This window comes from Gracilinanus agilis, chromosome 1 (assembly GCF_016433145.1).
Source record: "Gracilinanus agilis isolate LMUSP501 chromosome 1, AgileGrace, whole genome shotgun sequence".
Taxonomy (NCBI): Eukaryota; Metazoa; Chordata; class Mammalia; order Didelphimorphia; family Didelphidae; genus Gracilinanus; species Gracilinanus agilis.
In genome coordinates, this window is record NC_058130.1 from 363,269,733 (window position 1) to 363,288,015 (window position 18,283).

General features: G+C 36.5%; 1 protein-coding gene across 5 annotated transcripts in view; it reads left to right on the forward strand.

Moving 5' to 3' along the window:
* Positions 1-7,453: 7,453 nt before the first annotated feature.
* IL6ST (interleukin 6 cytokine family signal transducer) overlaps positions 7,454-18,283 on the forward strand; it is a 37,754-nt gene continuing 26,924 nt past the window's right edge. For 3 of the 5 annotated variants that reach the window (XM_044663879.1, XM_044663899.1, XM_044663907.1), the window contains exons 1-2: positions 13,385-13,624; positions 17,602-17,907. In XM_044663879.1, coding sequence (XP_044519814.1) covers positions 13,555-13,624; positions 17,602-17,907 — 376 coding nt within the window. In that variant the 5' untranslated portion in view covers positions 13,385-13,554. Of the gene's footprint in view, positions 7,490-13,384; positions 13,625-17,601; positions 17,908-18,283 lie in introns of those variants that run through there. The other 2 variants (XM_044663888.1, XM_044663914.1) reach the window with 2 other exon arrangements.

Here is an 18,283-nt window from a genome sequence, read left to right on the forward strand (position 1 = left end):
GCTGCTGTCACTCCGAGGCGCGCCGCTGGAATCCGGGACAACTGGAGCTACGTTACGGGAATAGGCTTCCTTCGGCGCCCCGCCTCCTCGTTCTTCGGGCCAATGCTCGCGCCCGTCCGGTCGCGCCGAAGCCAATCAGAGGCCTCCCAGCTCCGGGCCTAGACTTGAGGCTTAGAGTGCGCTGGGGAGGGGCCGCTAACTGGGCCTGGGGTAGAAAAGATAGGGCGGCTGCCTACCTACCTGCCTGCCTGCCAACCCGCCCAGAGGACGGTGGGGAGGCCTGAGCTGAGAGACCCGCGGCGGGGGCCAGTGAAGTCCGAGTTCGGCAGGGTTACTGCTGCTGCCCGACAGAGCTAGGACAGGCCCTGGGCCTGCCTCAGAGTTGGAGTAGGTGGTTGGAGGAGGCGTCGCCTGCCCTCGGAGCCAAGGCGAAGCGCTGGCTGCTGGTGAGGACGGGAATCGGGGAAGGGCTAAGAAAGGAAGCCCTGGGGAGAAGGACCCCAGGGACTGAAGAGCGAAGTCCCCAGTGGGGGAGAGGACTCGAGGGGATGAGGAAGGGAGCCCTGGAGAGGAGAGAACTCGAGGTGCTGAGGATTGAAGCTCTAGGGAAGGAAGCACTCGAGAGGCGGAGGAGGGGGAATCCGGCGACAGAGGGTGCTGGAGGGGCTGAGGTCTGGGAGATCCTGGGGGAGAGGAGACTGATGGGGAAAGGAGAGCTCGAGGAAATAAGGGGAACCCAAGCTTGACCGCGTGACGGACCCGGAGAAGAGACTTGGAGGAGGAGGCGGCGATTCAGATTTGGTTGTATAAGGGCCCGGGAATTTTGGGCTTAGTTAGATAAAGGATGTGGGAGGCCGAAGTTGTAAGGGGGTCCCCAGAGGGGACTGTGTGAGGGCATAGGACCAAGGTTCTGTATAAAAGAGACAGGAATCTGTGACTTGTGGGTGACCGTGCTTTTTCATTAAAAAAAAAAAAAATCTTTGACTTCCCTGCTTGGAAATCCCCTTCATCCCTTTGCTTCCAAGTCTCTACCTCTTTATTTCTACTTCCCCAATTTTGTTTCCTCCCCAAAATAAGTCTTGAACAGCGTCTCCCTTAAACTAAACCCCCGGTTCTCTCCCTACCCCAGCTTTACACGTTTGTCCGTCTTTTTACTCTCTGCTGTTCTCTCAACCACCACCTTCTTTCACCTTGTCCTAAAGGATTATTACTTCTTCTTTTAGGTGTTCTATTTCTCTTATCCACCAATTCTCTGGAAATAGTTGTGCTTAGTTTTGTGTTGTTGTTGTTTTTTTTTATCTCCACAACAGCTAGATTTATCGAAGTTCACACTTCTCATATTCAATAACTGTTCATTCCCCTCTCCTACTTCAAAGTTAATTTACATACTTTGCCAATTAACCTCATATACCATTCCAAAAAAGCAGCAGACTCTGCTGTTCAGCATTAAATATGACTTATTCCCCACTTAATGATTGAAAACTAAAATGTAAAGGTTATTATAAGCAGCAAGGTACTACTATTAAGAGGGGAAAGGGTTTTCTGTATCAGCCTCTACTTAAGGCTTTGAAAACTATTTTATTCTTCTTCTTGCAGAGCTTTTTCATCTGAGAAATACTAAGGTTTGAAAATAAATATTGCAATTTTGCAGTACTCTTTCTCTTGGGCTCTGTCCTTTACCTGGTAAAAATGGAATTTGGTCACAGAATCACATTTAGTAGCATAATATTAATTATGTAGATATTTTAAAAGTAGCAGTTATCCTATTTTATAATTGCTAATTATTGAATCAAGCTACATCTTATAGAGCAGATTCAGGATTTTTTAATATAGTCTGCTGTAACTTGACAACTTGAAGCTGAAGCAACACCTTTGAGAAGCTTATCAACTCAGATCAGAATTTGAGATGGTCACAATTATTTTAATTTTGTAAATCTTATACCTTCTACTTACTTTAATTGCAAACTGAAAAACTTGATTGTTGAATTAAAGCCCATTTTTGCTTTTAGTCTTTCAGTTCCTTTAAGTTTTTCTGAATATGTTTTTATCCCAAATGAATTATTAGAAGTGACAAAAGAGAATGAACAATATAGCAGTATTTCCTAATCTTAAATATCTTTCAGATCTGTTGATGTATCTTAATTCTTGACCACCCAATCCTCCCAACTGAAACATCTGTGATAGAGTTCCCAGTGGAAGAAGGGAGATGAGAAGCCTATGGTGACAAAAATGACTCGGGAAAAGAGGTCTTTTTTTTTTTTTTTAAATGTATAGGTTTTAATGTAAAACAACTAAAGAATTCTAAAATTTGAGAATTAGAAGCATCCTTTGTAACTATCTAGTATGACCACTTTTGCAAAAGGAACCTTTGGTGCTAAAAGTTTTGTGGATCCTTAAAAATTTGCTGAAGATTGACATCTATATATGTGTATTAATTATAAGTGTGTATGACCCTTCTTTTCTATGATGCTAACACCACCTTGATGCAGATCCTTATCACCTCCCACCTGGACTATTTTGATTTACCAATTGGTCTCCTGGCTCCTACTCTGGTCCATTCTCCATTCTGGTGTCAAATTAATCTTCCTGAAACCTAGGTCTAACCATGTCATACACACCCTCTCCCTTTCAGTAAACTCTAGTGGCTCTATATTGCCCTAGAGTCAAATAAAAAGGTTTATAAAGCCTTGCCTCCTTCCTACTTTTCCAGTCTTCCTAAAACTTACTTCCTCCTTGTACTTGGTGATCTACTGACACTGGCCTTCTGCTCTTCCTTACAAAACACACTCCATTTCCCAACTCTGGGCTTTTTTATGGGCTTTTTCCAGTGCCTGGAAAACTCCTTCCTCTTTTCTGCCTCTTGGTATCCTTATCTTCCTTCAAAACCCAGCTAAATTCTTGCCTTCTTCTTTTCCCAGGCCCTCTTAATATTAGTGCCTTCCCTCTGCTCTTCATCTCCAGTTTATCTGGTATATTTTGTTTGTTTATAGGTCTCTGCATGTCTTCTCATTAGACTATGAACTCCTTGACAGCAGGGATTGTCAAAGCCTTTCTTTGTATGCCTAGTAATTAGCACAATACCTGATGTATTGTAGGCACTTAATAGATACTTGTTGACTGGCTGTGTTAATGGGAGAGGAAGAACAAATCAATTTCTGGGGTAGTTTTTTTCCCCCCTAAACACAATTAAATTACGTGTTTATTGTTAGTACTGTTATATTGATTCATTTTTCTTTTTCTTTTTATATTTTTTTATGTTTTAGAAAAATTTTCCATGGTTGCAAGATTCATGTTCTTACTTTCCCTTTCACCTCCCCAAACCCCCACTCCCCATAGCCGACATGTATTTCCACTGGTTTTAACATGTGTCATCTATCAAGACCTATTTCCATATTATTGATAGTTGTAATGGTGTGGTCGTTTTGAGTCTACATCCCCAATCATGTCTTCGTCAGCCCATGTGTTTTGTTTTTCCTCTGTGTTTCCACTCCTGTAGTTCTTCCTCTGAGTGTGGGTAGCATTCTTTTCCATAAATCCCTCAGAATTGTCCTGGGTCATTGCATTGCTGCTAGTACAGAAGTCTATTACATTCGATTTTACCACAGTGTATTAGTCTCTGTGTATAATGTTCTTTTGGCTCTGCTCCTTTCACTCTGCATCAATTCCTGGAGGTCTTTCCAGTTCACATGGAATTCCTCCAGTTCTTTATTCCTTTGAGCACAGTATTCCATCACCAGCATATACCACAATTTGTTCAGCCATTCCCCAGTTGAAGGGCATACCCTCGTTTTCCAGTTTTTTGCTACCACAAAAAGCACAGCTATACATATTTTTATACAAGTCTTTTTATCTATGATCTCTTTGGGGTGTAAACCCAGTAGTGGTATGGCTGGATCAAGGGGAGATATTCTTTTATAGCCCTTTGATCGTAATTCCCAATTGCCATCCAGAATGGTTGGATCAATTCACAACTCTACCAGCAATGCATTAATGTCCCAATTTTGCCACTTCCCCTCCAACATTCATTACTCTCCCCTGCTGTCATTTTAGCCAATCTGCTAGGTGTGAGGTGGTACCTCAGAGTTGTTTTGATTTGCATTTCTCTAATTATTAGAAATTTAGAACACTTTCTCATGTGCTTATTGATAGTTTTGATTTCTTTATCTGAAAATTGCCTATTCATGTCTCTTGCCCGATTCATTTTTCTTAAGAGGTGACAGAGTTAAGTATTAAGGTGTGAGGTGACAGAAGATAGAGTGCTGGACATTGAACCTTCCTGAGTCTTCATTTCCGTGTACTATGAGTTTAGCTTCAAAGATTTGTTAAGTCCCTTCTCACTCCAAATCTATGATTCTGAGAACTACTATTAAAAAGCTACAGCATTCCTTTGTAGAAGTGAATTTTATTATGGCTTATTTGATATCCATTCCCCAATTAATAGACACCCCCTTGGTTTCCAATTCTTTGCCACTACAAAAAGAGCTGCTAAGATTTTTTTTACAAGTAGGTCCTTTTCACCCATAATTGTTCTCTTTGGTATACAGACCCAGTAGTAGTATTGCTGAGTCTAAAACATTGTTTTATGGCCTTTTAGACCTGATTCCAGATTACTCTCCAGAATGGTTATATCAGTTCACAGTTTCACCAATGTTAGTGTCCCAATTTTCTCACATCTCCTCCAACATTTATCATTTTCCTTTTTTTTTGTCATATTAGTCAATCTGATTTAGTGTGAGGTAGTATCCCAGAGTTGTTTTAATTTGCATTTATCTAATTAATAATGATTTGAAGCTTTTTTATATGACTATAGACACTTTAAATTTCTTCATCTGAGAACTACCTGTTCATATCCTTTTGAGCACGTATCAGTTGGAGAATGACTTAAATTCTTATAACTGTGACCCACAAAAAATTTTCACATGAGTTTTGTATACAAGGCACTCTGATAGGTGCTGTAAATAAGACAGAACCAGACCCAACTATTGAGGAGCTTACCACTTAACCGTTTAGAGATCTCTGTAGTTTAATAATCCACTTGTCAAAAATGACACATTGAACATTTTACCTAAATTATAAATATAGCATCTTTTTTTAAAAACATTGCTTGGAAAATTGTTTACTGCCTTTTCCAGAGGAGTTCATGTCAAGGAAATAGTCACTACCATTTTATTCCCAAGTAATGTGCTTTAACTGAAAAATTTATGACAGTAGGAATAATTAATATACCCAGCTATCTGAAAACTGTCATCAGGGACTAGACAAGTCCCTCATTCTGCTTACAGATATCTCCAGTCTGTGCTTATGCCTGAAAAACATGCTTGAATATTGGTCTCACTAGCTAACAAAGCCAAAGTGTGGAGTGGAAAGCTAAATGTCACTCAAATCCTCTCTACTCTTGACAAAGATGATCCATTCTTATAATCAGGATCTATCCTCATAATCATGCCCTTAAAGTAAGTGCTTTAATAGAAATATAGCACTCAAATTGAGGATAATAACAGCTACATAGTATCCTGTTCTGATTAGACCATAATTAGAGTATTAGTTCTAACACTCCATTGATGCATTACATTTTTTTTTTTTAACCCTTAACTTCTGTTTTGGCTCCTTGGTGGAAGAGTGGTAAGGGTGGGCAATAAGAGTCAAGTAACTTGCCCAGGGTCACACAGCTGGGAAGTGTCTGAGGCCAGATGTGAACCTAGGACCTCCCATCTCTAGGCCTGACTCTCAATCCACTGAGCTACCCAGCTGCTCCTGATGCATTACATTTTAAGGAAGAGCATTGACAAGTCAGCAGGCTCAGAGGAGGGCAATCTTGGTTAAAGGAACTTGAAAGTATGATATTTTGAAAGATGGTATATTGAAAGATGGCTAAAGAAATTAGAGGTTTTTTTAGCTTCAATAAGAGTCTTGAAGGAATGTTAAAAATGACCATAGTTTTCACATATTTAATGGATTGTCTTGTACTAGAAGAGAGATTAGGCTCGTTTTATTTGGCCCAGAGGGCAGCCCAGTAGGATTATACCTGGAAATTATAGAAAGGCAGATATTGTCTCAAAAGAGGGGAAAATTTAACAAAGCTGTCCCCTGATGGAACTTCTCATTGACAGTCTAAAAGTAATCATTATGGTAATCTGTGGGTGGAAGTGGGGATATAGGTGTAGGATCTTTACTACATTTTGGGTTTAGGCTAAATGATCCCTGAGAGCTTTTCCAAATCTCATATTCTATAGCAACTTCAGTTTTAAATATGTTGACTTGGAAACTGGTATATGGAAATGAATTTGTTCACTAGGCCAGTGATGGGCAAACTATTCCCTGAGGGCCAGATCCAGGCTGTAGTTTGCCTATCACTGCCTTAAGCAATTTCCTAATCACATAACTAGGTGTTGGTGTTTGTTTTAAAGCATGAATTGGCTATAATAGCTTGTGACAGTTTATTTCCTTTGTTTACATGGTGAACTCCCCATTATCATTTTTTTTATTTTGATAATTTAAAAACAACCTAACAATAATTGTTTTCTATTTTGTTTACCTTTGATTTTCAATATTTTACTTTTTGTGCTAGTTTGGGAGTTACTGATTTGTTAGTTTTTTAGTCTTTTTATTACACGTTTAATTCATTGATCTTATTCTTTGTTGTGTTGATTTGCTTATATTATTTCTTTAATACAATAATGCATGTTTCTATGATTTGTTCTTACAACTTTAGGAGCATATTATTTAGTCTTCATTTAATTCTGAGTCCTTTATATATGCATTATTATACATTATTATTATTGGTTTATAGAGAATATTTACTATTTCTACATTTCTGTATTTGTTTATGAGTGCTTTATGCTAGAGTACATGGTCAGGTTTTGTAAAGTATGATTCAATACTGAAAAATATATATTATTGAAGATTCTCAATTAAGTTCTATCATTTAATTTTTCTGATATTCTGTCAAAATTGTAACTTCTTGTTTATCTTCATTATATTTTTCAATAATTGATAGAGACATGTTGAAGGCCCCAAAATTGTTGCATTGTCTTGATCTTTCTGTAGTTTGACTAGCTTTTCTTTTAAGTACTTAGATGCTATGCCACTCAGTGTATGCATGTATATATTTAATATTGATGTTTTGTTATCTACAATGCCTTTAGACATTGTGTAAATCCCTTGGTTATCATTTTTGACTATACTTATTACTTTCAACTTTTTATTTTTTTAATTTGTTTGAGGTATGTTAAGTTCTACTCCAACTTTTCATTTTAGCTCAGTATGAATCTAATTTTTAAGTATACTTTACATAAACAAATTATTGAATTTGCCTTCTGATCCTTTTTGCTAGACATTGTGGTCCAGTTGAAAGGGTGCTGGATTTGGAGTCAAAGAAATTGGTTTGAATTCTAGCTCCCCCACTTATTGCATGATTTTGGACAAGACACTCATCTGTAAAGATACCTTCCAACTCAAAAATTATGACCCTCTAACCTTCTATTTGTAGGTGAGTTTGTTTCATTCATAGTTATATTCATTTAAATTTGTTTTGTTCTTCATGTCCCTTTAAGTCCTTATAAGTAGTACCATCTTACAAAAGAGTGAAAAGTAGTAGGAGAAGATGAGTTTACAGAAAGTTTGACTTAAGACCAAGCAAGATCATCCTAAAAGCACTTATAGATGAAAATGGGACAAATAGAGGGGTAAAAAGGAAAATATATGCTAGCTAAGAAGATAAGAGAGAACGGTTCAAGAGCTAGTGATTTGGATTGGCATTAAATTGTTCTGAACAATATAAATTATAGGCACCTAGTGCTGAGTGCACTTCTTACTCTTGCCCAACTTTATTTTTTCTTCTAAATAAGGGAACAGAGTATAAAGGGGAAAAAAATTAACTAGGTATCTAAATCACCTAGTTCACATTGATTATTCAAATCAATCTAATACCAATCCAAAATATTAGTTCTTGAATTGTTTTACAGATGAGTTCATTCTCAGAACCAAAGCTTTCCTTATTAAGGAAATCAGGTTACTGAAGCTATTTTTCGGTGGGGGAGGGGACTCTTCTTTGTGACGATTTAATTTATTGCCTTTCTGATAGAAGTTAAATGTAATCAGACTATGTTGTTATGGAAACAGAATGGAGCTGCACAGGACTGAAAGTAATTTTGTATTTTTGTTTCATCAGTTGCTATGGCCAAAGAATTCCTCATGAAACAATGAAAAATACAGCATGACCTATCAGTCCTAAATGGCTACTGATTAACTTATTTGTGCTTATCTAGGTTGATTTTCAGACAGCACATAGACTGGTAGTGGGTCATGATCAAAGCTTTTCTAACTTCATAGAAAAACTGATAAAGCTTGTGATTTTCTGACATAGCCTCTAAGAGTCCATGGTCATTTCCACATCATTTTGAAGTTTTAGAATATTTGCTCTGTGGGGTGCTCAGACATGAAATGTAAACATAGATTATTTGTATTTTATTTTTGAAAAAGATACCTCTGAATAGTTTGTATACAAATCCAGCATGTGATAATAATGTACTTCTTTCAACCCTAAAAATAAGTGAAATCTGCATGATCTTTTACAGCGGTTTCTTAGACTACTGTTTTCTCTTTGTTCACAATAAACTTGTCATCTTATATGTGGTAACTTGAATCTTTATTTTTATTACCTCCCAAAAGGCATTATCAAACTATTTTTCACTGACAATCTACACAGCTTTCTTCTACCCAATCTCCTGTAGCTTATTTAACGTTAGTTTGAATATCCATTTATCATATACTTCCACACATGTTCAGCTCATTAGATCTGTATTGCAAATAGTGAAGCGATTAATGAAGCAGCTGTGTTCCAGTATTTTGTTTCTGGCTGTTCTAATTTGCTGTATGATGTTGAGGGTGTAAATGAGGTTTATGAAACTTTATATGTTGGTTGTGACAGGTCTAAATTAGGTGGCTGTACAATATGTTGAGCAAGACTGCCATGCCCCAGACCTCTCCTAACTTCATACCCTGGCTATCGCTACTTCTCCTTTTCTTTTTCCTCTTCTTTTTTCCTCTTCCTTTCTCTCTCCCCATCTTTCTTTTTCCCCTCTCCCTTCCTCCCTCTCACTCTCTTTTTATAAAAAGAGGCAGTTGATGAGGAACATCTAGGTAGGACAGTGGATAGAGTACCAGGCCTGGAGTCAAGAGGACCTATATTCAAATCTGGCCTCAGACACTAGCTGTGTGAGCCTGGATAAGTCACTTAACTCCAGTTGTTTAGTCCCTGCTGCTCTTCTGTCTTAGAATTGATACTAAGACAGAAGATGGGAGAGAGAGAGAGTGACAGAGAGAAAAGATGGCAGTGAATAGAGTGACTGGAAGACCTGACTTCAAATTCTGCCTCAGTCACTTAATTTCATGACCTTGTTCGAATCACCAATCCTTTAATGGCCTTAATTTCCTCGTCTATAAAACTGGTTCAAATGAAATAATATATGTAAAACTCTGCAAATCTAAAAGCACCATATAAATGATAGCTATTATAATTATTATTACTAGTATTATTTTGAGAAACGATTTGCTTCAATTTGGTCATTCACCTCAGTTTTAAAAAATCATTTTAATATGTTGTACATTGGATTGTTTTGTAGTGTCTTAATTTTTGTTATATTATATAATTTCACATAATTCTGAACACAGATTTAACACAACAAATTTATATTTAGGCCTAGATTTCCTTTTTTTTTTTTTACTTTTTTTTTTAATTTTAAACCCTTAACTTCTGTGTATTGACTTATAGGTGGAAGAGTGGTAAGGGTAGGCAATGGGGGTCAAGTGACTTGCCCAGGGTCACACAGCTGGGAAGTGTCTGAGGCCGGATTTGAACCTAGGACCTCCCGTCTCTAGGCTTGGCTCCCAATCCACTCAGCTGCCCTGCCTAGATTTCCTTTTTAAAAATTTTCTTAACTGAGTTTTATAAAATGCTGAAGTAATTCAAGTATCATTTAAATGCAATTTAATATTGTATCATTTTACTTCTTTTATTTCAGCCAATTGTAGAAGTTTTAAATTTCTGATGGAGAATTAGTATTAACAACTTGAATTTGAATTCTTTAGAAACCTATAAAAATAGTTATTGATTAAATGATAAATTGTAGATAAAATTGTAAATGGTAAAATAGTATTTTTAATAAACTTGTATTGAATGTGTTTTAGCAACCACAATGCTATATGTATTTTTTAAGATCAAAGCAGTATTTGAGGACCTTTTCTAAGTCTTGATATTGTTTGAACTTGTTTCTTCAATTCCTATAACATCTCATAATATATAGGACTGGTTAGAGTTGGAAGAGCATGGGAGAAATGGTCCATTTTATAACAATGAACCAGAAGTGTGTTGATTAAAAGCTTGTTCACCTCTTTATATAGTTGACCATTTTGGTTTTTGGTCAAATTCCAATGTGTTCTACATAACAAGTTCAATGTGAAAATATTTCTTTTTTTTCAAGTTTACCATTATTATTACTCCAACTTGCCTAGATTTGAAGTCAAAGGCTCAGTTTTTAGCTGTTATTTCTCTTGTCTGAAGATCATCCTAGCTAAATTCCAAAGGCTACCAGGCTTCCCACTGGATGTTGAATTCAATGTTTGTTTATTGAAATTCTTGAACACCATTAACTAAAGACATATTTTTGGAATTTGTGTAGATGGAAGAAGTATCCACACCAACAGTATTGTAGATCCTTGAAGTGTCAAAAGGGCATATTGGTATGTGGGATTAAAAACACAGAGTAAAGCAAGCCTTCTCATATACTTTGATTAAAAATTTCTAGCCAACTTCAAATTTGATATATCACTAAATGTATTCTCTGGTCAGCCACTCTCACCTGCTAACTCTTGCTGACAGATGAGCAGTCTGTGCCCAAGTCAAGGACTTGGTGTCCTTCTGCCAGCCAGTAGGGCACCAAGCCCTGAAGGATAACTGTTCTGACAAATAAAATATATTGTAGACCCATAGTTGTCAAACTTGTGGCCCGTCGATGGCAAGTGGTCTGGAGTGCTGCCCAGCCCAGATTAAAATGTAATTGGGAAATGTTTAACAAAATGAATAAAAATACAATAGTAATGATGATGATGATGATAGCTAACATTTTTATATAATCTCATTTGATTCTCACAACCATCTTAGGAAATAGGTGCTGTTATTATCCCCATTTTATATGTGAGATAACAAGAAGTTAAGTGATTTGCCTAAGGCCACACAGCTAATAATACAACACAGACAATGTTAATTTGTGTTTTTCTAGTAAGTAAATATGTGGCCTACAAGGATCCATTTTTACTTGTTTGAAACCACTATCCTAAAGCACCAATCTGATTATATCACCCCTTACTCAGATTCTGTTATCCTTTGGTTACTTCTTGGGTCAAATATAAATCTTTTTTTTTTCCTTTGGCATTTGAAACTCTTCAGTTGTCTTGCACATTATTTTCTTCTATTCAGTCTGTGGTCTAGCCACAATGGATTACTTTCAGATCTTTCCATATGATGCTTCATCCCCCATCTCCATGCCTTAAAGCTGGCTAGAATGCTCTCTCCCTGCTTATTTCCACCTCACAGACTCCCTGGATTCTTTTAAAGACCTAGCTTAGGTACTTCCGGGTTAAGATGACTGCAGAGTAGTTGCAGAATTTTTACAACCTCCCCACCACCAACCTGTACAATACCTCAAAAGAACAAAAAGGTCAGTTCAGATGAGTAAAGGGATTCCACAATAGGGTGCAGCATCAAAGGTATGTGGGATTTGGGAATTTATATTCCCAAATAAGGGAGTATAAGGAGGTATTAGCTCCCACCAAAATGCAAGCTGATCAAAACCTCCCCACCCCACCCACGGGGCAGGATTCATAGCTAGTGCCCTAGAATTAAAGCAGTAGGGAACAACCTCTAAGTTCTTGGCCACGGATCAAGAGCACCCCTAAGAGCAGCTAGATGTAGAAACGATTGAAGTTGAAATACAGTGAATAAATTCACAGAGGGAGCAAGTGTAGAAAAAAGAAAGGTGGAAGACTGAAAATTGTCTTTTTTGCAATAAAATTATTTTTTGCTAAATAAAGTTATTACCCACAAAAGCTAGTTATATATGCACTAAGATGTAGAAATGGCCTTATGACATAAGATGCTTCATTATAATGCAATTTTAATTGTTATTTATTTTTCATTAAAAAATAATTTTGTAACATAAAAGACTTGCAAATCTTCCTTCACATGAATATTGCATCAGAGACAGTGTAGAGTCTCTATGATCTTTAGCAAAATTTAAACTACATTCTTCATTTTTCCTTTCTAAGGTTAATACACAATTAAATTTGTTTTATAGTCTCCTTAAATAGGTATTGATTAAAAACAAACTATTAAGTTAATGTGTGTGTGTGTGTTCATGTAGTTGTCAAGGAATATAGTAATTAATTTATGGTAACCTGGCAAACCCTTGCTTTTTTTTTTTTTTAAATGTTGAATTTTTTCCAACTCTTCTCCCCAAGACTTATCTTAAAGCAATAGAATAGAATGAGCTATACTCCTAGGTTAGGCAACAAAGAGAGAAAGCAGTCAATAGGCTGGCCACAAGTCAAATATGCCTTCCATGATAGGAGTTTTCATTGTTAGGACTAATAAGTAATAATGTTGAGTAAATCAATCTAGTGATTATACCTAATCTAAGTAAGCCGTGTATTTAGTAGCCAGCCCACAGGATGTTTCATTGTAGGATACACACACCTTTCTGGGGTTAGGATATGCTTCTAGTTTCTTACCTAGGTTTTTCCATTTTAAGTTTGTGTACTATGTATAAATATGTGTGTATATCTTGATTTTCTCAGTGTTCCCTTAACCTCGGTTTTCGTTCTGCAAACCTAGAACAACAACAACAATCTAGAATTTATATACTACTCATTAGGTACCAGTGACTTTGCTAAGTGCTTTACAAATATTATCTCATTTGATTCTCTTAACATATTATTATCCTCATGTTACAGTTGAGGAAACAGAGGCAAACAGACATTGTAACATGCCCAAGATCACATAGCTAGTCCGTGTCTAAAGTAACATTTGAATTTAAGTCCTCTAGACTCAGTGTCCTGTTCCTTGAGCCACCTAGTTGCCTGAATATTTGATAAAATCATAACTGGAGCAGGGGAGTAAAGTTAGGTGGCTTAGTGGATAGAGAACCAGGCCTAGAGACTGGATTTAAATGTGGCCTCAGACACCTTTTAGTTGTGTGACCCTGGGCAAGTTATTTAACGTCTATTGTCTAGACCTTACTACTCTTCTGCCTTGGAACAATATTTCATATTGATTTTAAGACAGAAGGTAAGGATTTTTTTTTTAATTAGTTGGGGTAGGGGGGAGGATTCTGCAAGACTTAAGGCTATGCTTTACATTTTTCATTTGTTGAGGTTTTTTGTTTTACTTCTAGACAGTAGCAACCAAAAAAAATTAGAATTCTAAAATTTGCATTTAAAGTTATAGGAGCAAAATTTTAATCCAGTATTTGCCTATATCTCTTACAGGAATCTTTATGCATGATGTTGACTCTGTGGATTTGGATAGTACAAGCTTTGCTTATTTTCTTCACCTTTGATTCAGTACAAGGTAAGAGTCGTAATATAAGAACAGTATACAATTAATTGGTAGTAGTTATTCTTCAGGTTGTTGTGGCCATAGTGATGTCACTCGAATATTACAAAATTAAGGAGATATTATGTGCAAAGAATCTATCAGGCACTGGAATTACACTGATATTATGGGCAAAGAATCTATCAGGCACTGGAATTACATTGACAAATGAAATAGTCCCTGTCCACAAGAAGTTCACATTACCCAGCTACAATAACTATTAAAAGTTATCTATCAACTATTAAAAGAATCTATCAGGCACTGGAATTACATTGACAAATGAAATAGTCCCTGTCCACAAGAAGTTCACATTACCCAGCTACAATAACTATTAAAAAGTAAATTTAAAATAGAATTTCAGGAGGGAAAGGGCTGTCAGAGGAATAAGGAAACAGTTCACATAGTAGGTAGTACTTGAGCTTTGCCAAATTTAGGCATTAATAAAATAGTTATTAGTGGTCATGATTCTTTGATTATTACATATTATAGTATATTTGCTTGGTGGTTTCACATCATAAAAACTTATCATTAAAAAAAGACAATCATTGTCCATTGTCCAGATGCTTTACAGTCAGTTGTCTAAAATATAATGATTATTTTATTGAGTTTCAGTAGAAGAGATCTCACCTTTTCTTATGTCTCTGTTCTATATAGGGGGAGCTAAAAGTTTTGCTGAACACATTTTTTTAGATGAAAGGATGTTTTTCTAACAGAAATATTGACCCTGAAGAGTAGGGATCAACTATCTCCATAGGTCTAAAAACAATAAGTTTTTGGTGACCCTAAAGAAAGATGAAATAATGGGGAGAAAAGGAAGAAGTATAAAGGAGCAATTGTTAGGAGCAAAAGAAAGGGAGGAGTTAGAAAATAAAAACATTTACAGCTTTATCTGTGGTTTAGGAGCTTCTGATTAATACCATTGTAGTAGAAGTAGTATAACTCCCCTAGAGACACCTGTAATTAATATGTCTGAGGAATGGGAGCCGATGGATTAACCGCGCTGATGAAAGTGGTTGCTGATGGTAGAGCTCAAAGCTATATGAAGTTTCAGATACTCTAGCTTCATAAGAATGAAGAAGAGAATGAGAAGGGGAAGAGATGCTCAAAAATTTTTTGACTTAAAGGAAGAAGGGCCCTGTTTATTCATAACAAGGTATTCCATATGAATGAATTTTCAGATAACCAAAGCCTCCTCCTTTAAATTCCAAATTTTTTCAAAATTACAATATTTCAGTATTATATACTTCTCTCTCTTAAAAAGTTTAAAATCTTTTGGTTGGCTTATGGTCATCATGAACAACAGTTATACTATATACAAGGATTCCCTGAATAGTTTTAGTTATTAAACCAAATGACCTCAGACTTTTGTGTTATTGTAGTTCTGTTTTTTATGCTTCTGTCATCTCCTGTTAGTTGTCATTTTTAATGCATTCTGCTTCTAGTGTGTTACATTTTTTAAAAATAGTTCTAAAGGCCCTTTCAGCTCTAAAGTTCTAAATCTGTAGCTTATATTTGATACTGGAACCATTCACTATGAAAGAGTCCTCCAGTTCTTGATAGTATGAATTGGTCGCTATATCTAGAACAGTAATGATGATAATAGCATGCTGGTTTGTACTAATAATGAGAATTACATATTTACTCTTTAGGCTATGAAAAGGGAAACTTCAGGGAGACAATGGCAAGCTTGGGTCATTGAAAAAGTGGGGTAAAACTCTGGTAGTTGTACATCTGCTGGTAGGTAGCTGCCTTAAACTGGGGGAAGAACAGTAAAGAAGTCTCAAGAAAAAGGGGAAAGGTAGAGTCTTCAGATGTGTGGGGTTATGTTTGCAACTAACAAAAGACAAGTGAGAAGAGCCTGAATATGTCATGGAAAGAGTAGGCCTTATTGTGATAGATATCTTGAGAGAGTTGGAGACAAGATTATTACGACAATCAAATTAAAGATGAACTCCAATGGTATTGAAAAAAAACATTTTCCCTAGACTCAGCATATGACTGGTACATAAAAAAGATTTCAGTCCATTTGTGGATTCTTGCTTTCCCACAAAATAATCCATATATATTCAGGGGACTGATACCCAGTGGAGCACAAGGACATTCATCTTCCACAATATTTTTTTGTGTGTTTTTTTTTTAAACCCTTGTACTTCGGTGTATTGTCTCATAGGTGGAAGATTGGTAAGGGTGGGCAATGGGGGTCAATTGACTTGCCCAGGGTCACACAGCTGGGAAGTGGCTGAGGCCGGGTTTGAACCTAGGACCTCCTGTCTCTAGGCCTGACTCTCACTCCACTGAGCTACCCAGCTGCCCCCCACAATATGTTTTTACATGAAAACGGATGATGTCCATAATAACAATAATTAACATTTATATAGCCCCTTCTATGTTCCTGGCACAGTTGTAAGTGCTTTTACAAATATTACCTCATTTGATCCTCATAACAACTCTGTGAGATAGGTGTTATTATTATCCCCATTTTTCAGATGCAACTGTGGCAGAGGCTAAGCGTCTTGGCCAGGTTACACAATTAGTGTCAGAAGAGGAACTTGAACTCAGGTCTTCCTGATTCTAGGCCCTATGCTATTATATCCATTATGTCACATGGCTACCCCTATAATATTAGCTAGTATTTATGTAGCTCCTACTCTGTGCCAGGTATGCTATAAGTTTTACAAATATCTTAGTCCCCTATAGGGATACTTTAGCACTTTGGTATGTTTAAATACATTATTTCATCCATTTCCCACCTTTTTTTGCAGTTTGCAACCCCAACTCTTCAAGAACTTTTGATCTCATACAATCCTTGTCTGTTTTCCTATAAATCTTCTATAAAGGATCCACCCCATTCACTGAAGACCTTCCTCTTGTTCTTTTAATACTTAAAGTTAATCTTGTACCGCAGGCTGTGCAGCTGTCCCATCCTTTTTTATGTGACTGATCCATCATCTTTTTCAGTCATGTTTGTCTTCATAAAAAAAAAATTGTTTTAATGCTTCTTGATAGCCCAAATGGTTAATTAAAGATAGCGTTGATGGCCTGATAGTACTACAGCAGGAAGTTTCTTTTTCAGTAAAAGCACCTCATGCTAAGGCTCCTAAGGAAGACAAAATTTTCAATTTTAATTTACCTTAGCTTAAGAAAATCTATAAGAGATTTTAAGGAATAAAAGCCAACTTTAAAGAATGTATTAAGTGGCAGTAATGGTTAGGAGCAAAGTCTAGTAGCAATGTGCTCCCAAATAATATTGGAAATTGCCTAGCATAGACCTGATATGTCATAAGTTGTTACTTGTAGATTGATTGATGTGGCCCCTTCTCTTCAAGAAGCCAAGAGAAATTTGAGGAGGCAGCTTATCTTAGAAACAGCACCACAGAACTCCCAAAGGGCTGTCGAACATTCCTTTAATTCTCAGTTGGAGAACTGTTACAAATTGGTGATGGGAAGGAAGAGTGGAGATCATATTGTTTATATTAGATCACCCCCTGCCTTAGTCCTCAGAATAGGGGCCTTCTATTTAGATTAAAATCAGTGTAACATTCACCTTCCATCAGGACCATGGTTCCACTACACTTTTCATTAATGCTGAATAGACATCCTGTGTAGACCTAAGGAAAGACGCATGGATACATAGGAGCTTGTGAGGGAAAGGATAAAAGCAATTTGTTTGGCATAGGTTAATAGTTGTTTCATGAAATACATGAATACAGTATGTTCTTCATCCAGATCTCTCCCCAACAAAATGATAAAGATAACAAAGCAAAGAATAGTCATGATAGAATTATCTTGAATCTAATGGCCAAAACAAGTTACCCTTTTATTAGTAGTCATTATTGAGTCTGCCCTATTTCAAACAAATAGAGAAGTTTTCCAAAAAGTGAAAAAATATACTATTATTTTCTACAAAAAAACATGTTTGATTCATAGTATCTTCTTTTTTGTTTCTTTTTAAGGTGGAATTTTAAAACCATGTGGTCAAATCATCCCAGAATCTCCAATTATAACACCTCATACTAATTTCACAGCGATATGTATTTTAAAAGAAAAGTGTTTGAGTGATCAGCACTTAAATGCTAGTCACATTTTCTGGAAAATAAAAAATACCTATATTCCTAAGGAACAATACACTGTCATTAATAGAACAGCTGCCAGTGTTACATTGGAAGATGTATCTTCATTAGGTAATCTACTAACATGCAACATTTTACTATATGGACAGATTGAACAGACTATTTATGGAATCCAAATGCAAATAGGCTGTAAGTATGCATATCTTTTCAGATTTAACTTTAATGTTATTAATACTAAATTTTATTCTTTTTTTATTTATTCAATTCTCCCCACTAAAATCCTCTTCCTCCTTGAGACATAGAGATGACTGAGTTTTTCAATCTGTGCCAATGGAATATAGTCCTTAGTAGGTTCTTCCAAACAGCAGCAGATATAGGCCTAGTATCAGGCCAGACATCTGGATTAGGAGAACAAGGGGCGTACCCTGTCTTCAGAGGATGGACTTGTAGCTTATAGTTGGGGTCATATCAAAAGTCTTCCTGCTTGGTAATACCTGCAAGTATTGAAAGATATCTAAGTTCCTTTTTTGATCATGGCTTTCAAATAGTCTAATAATTCTTAGAT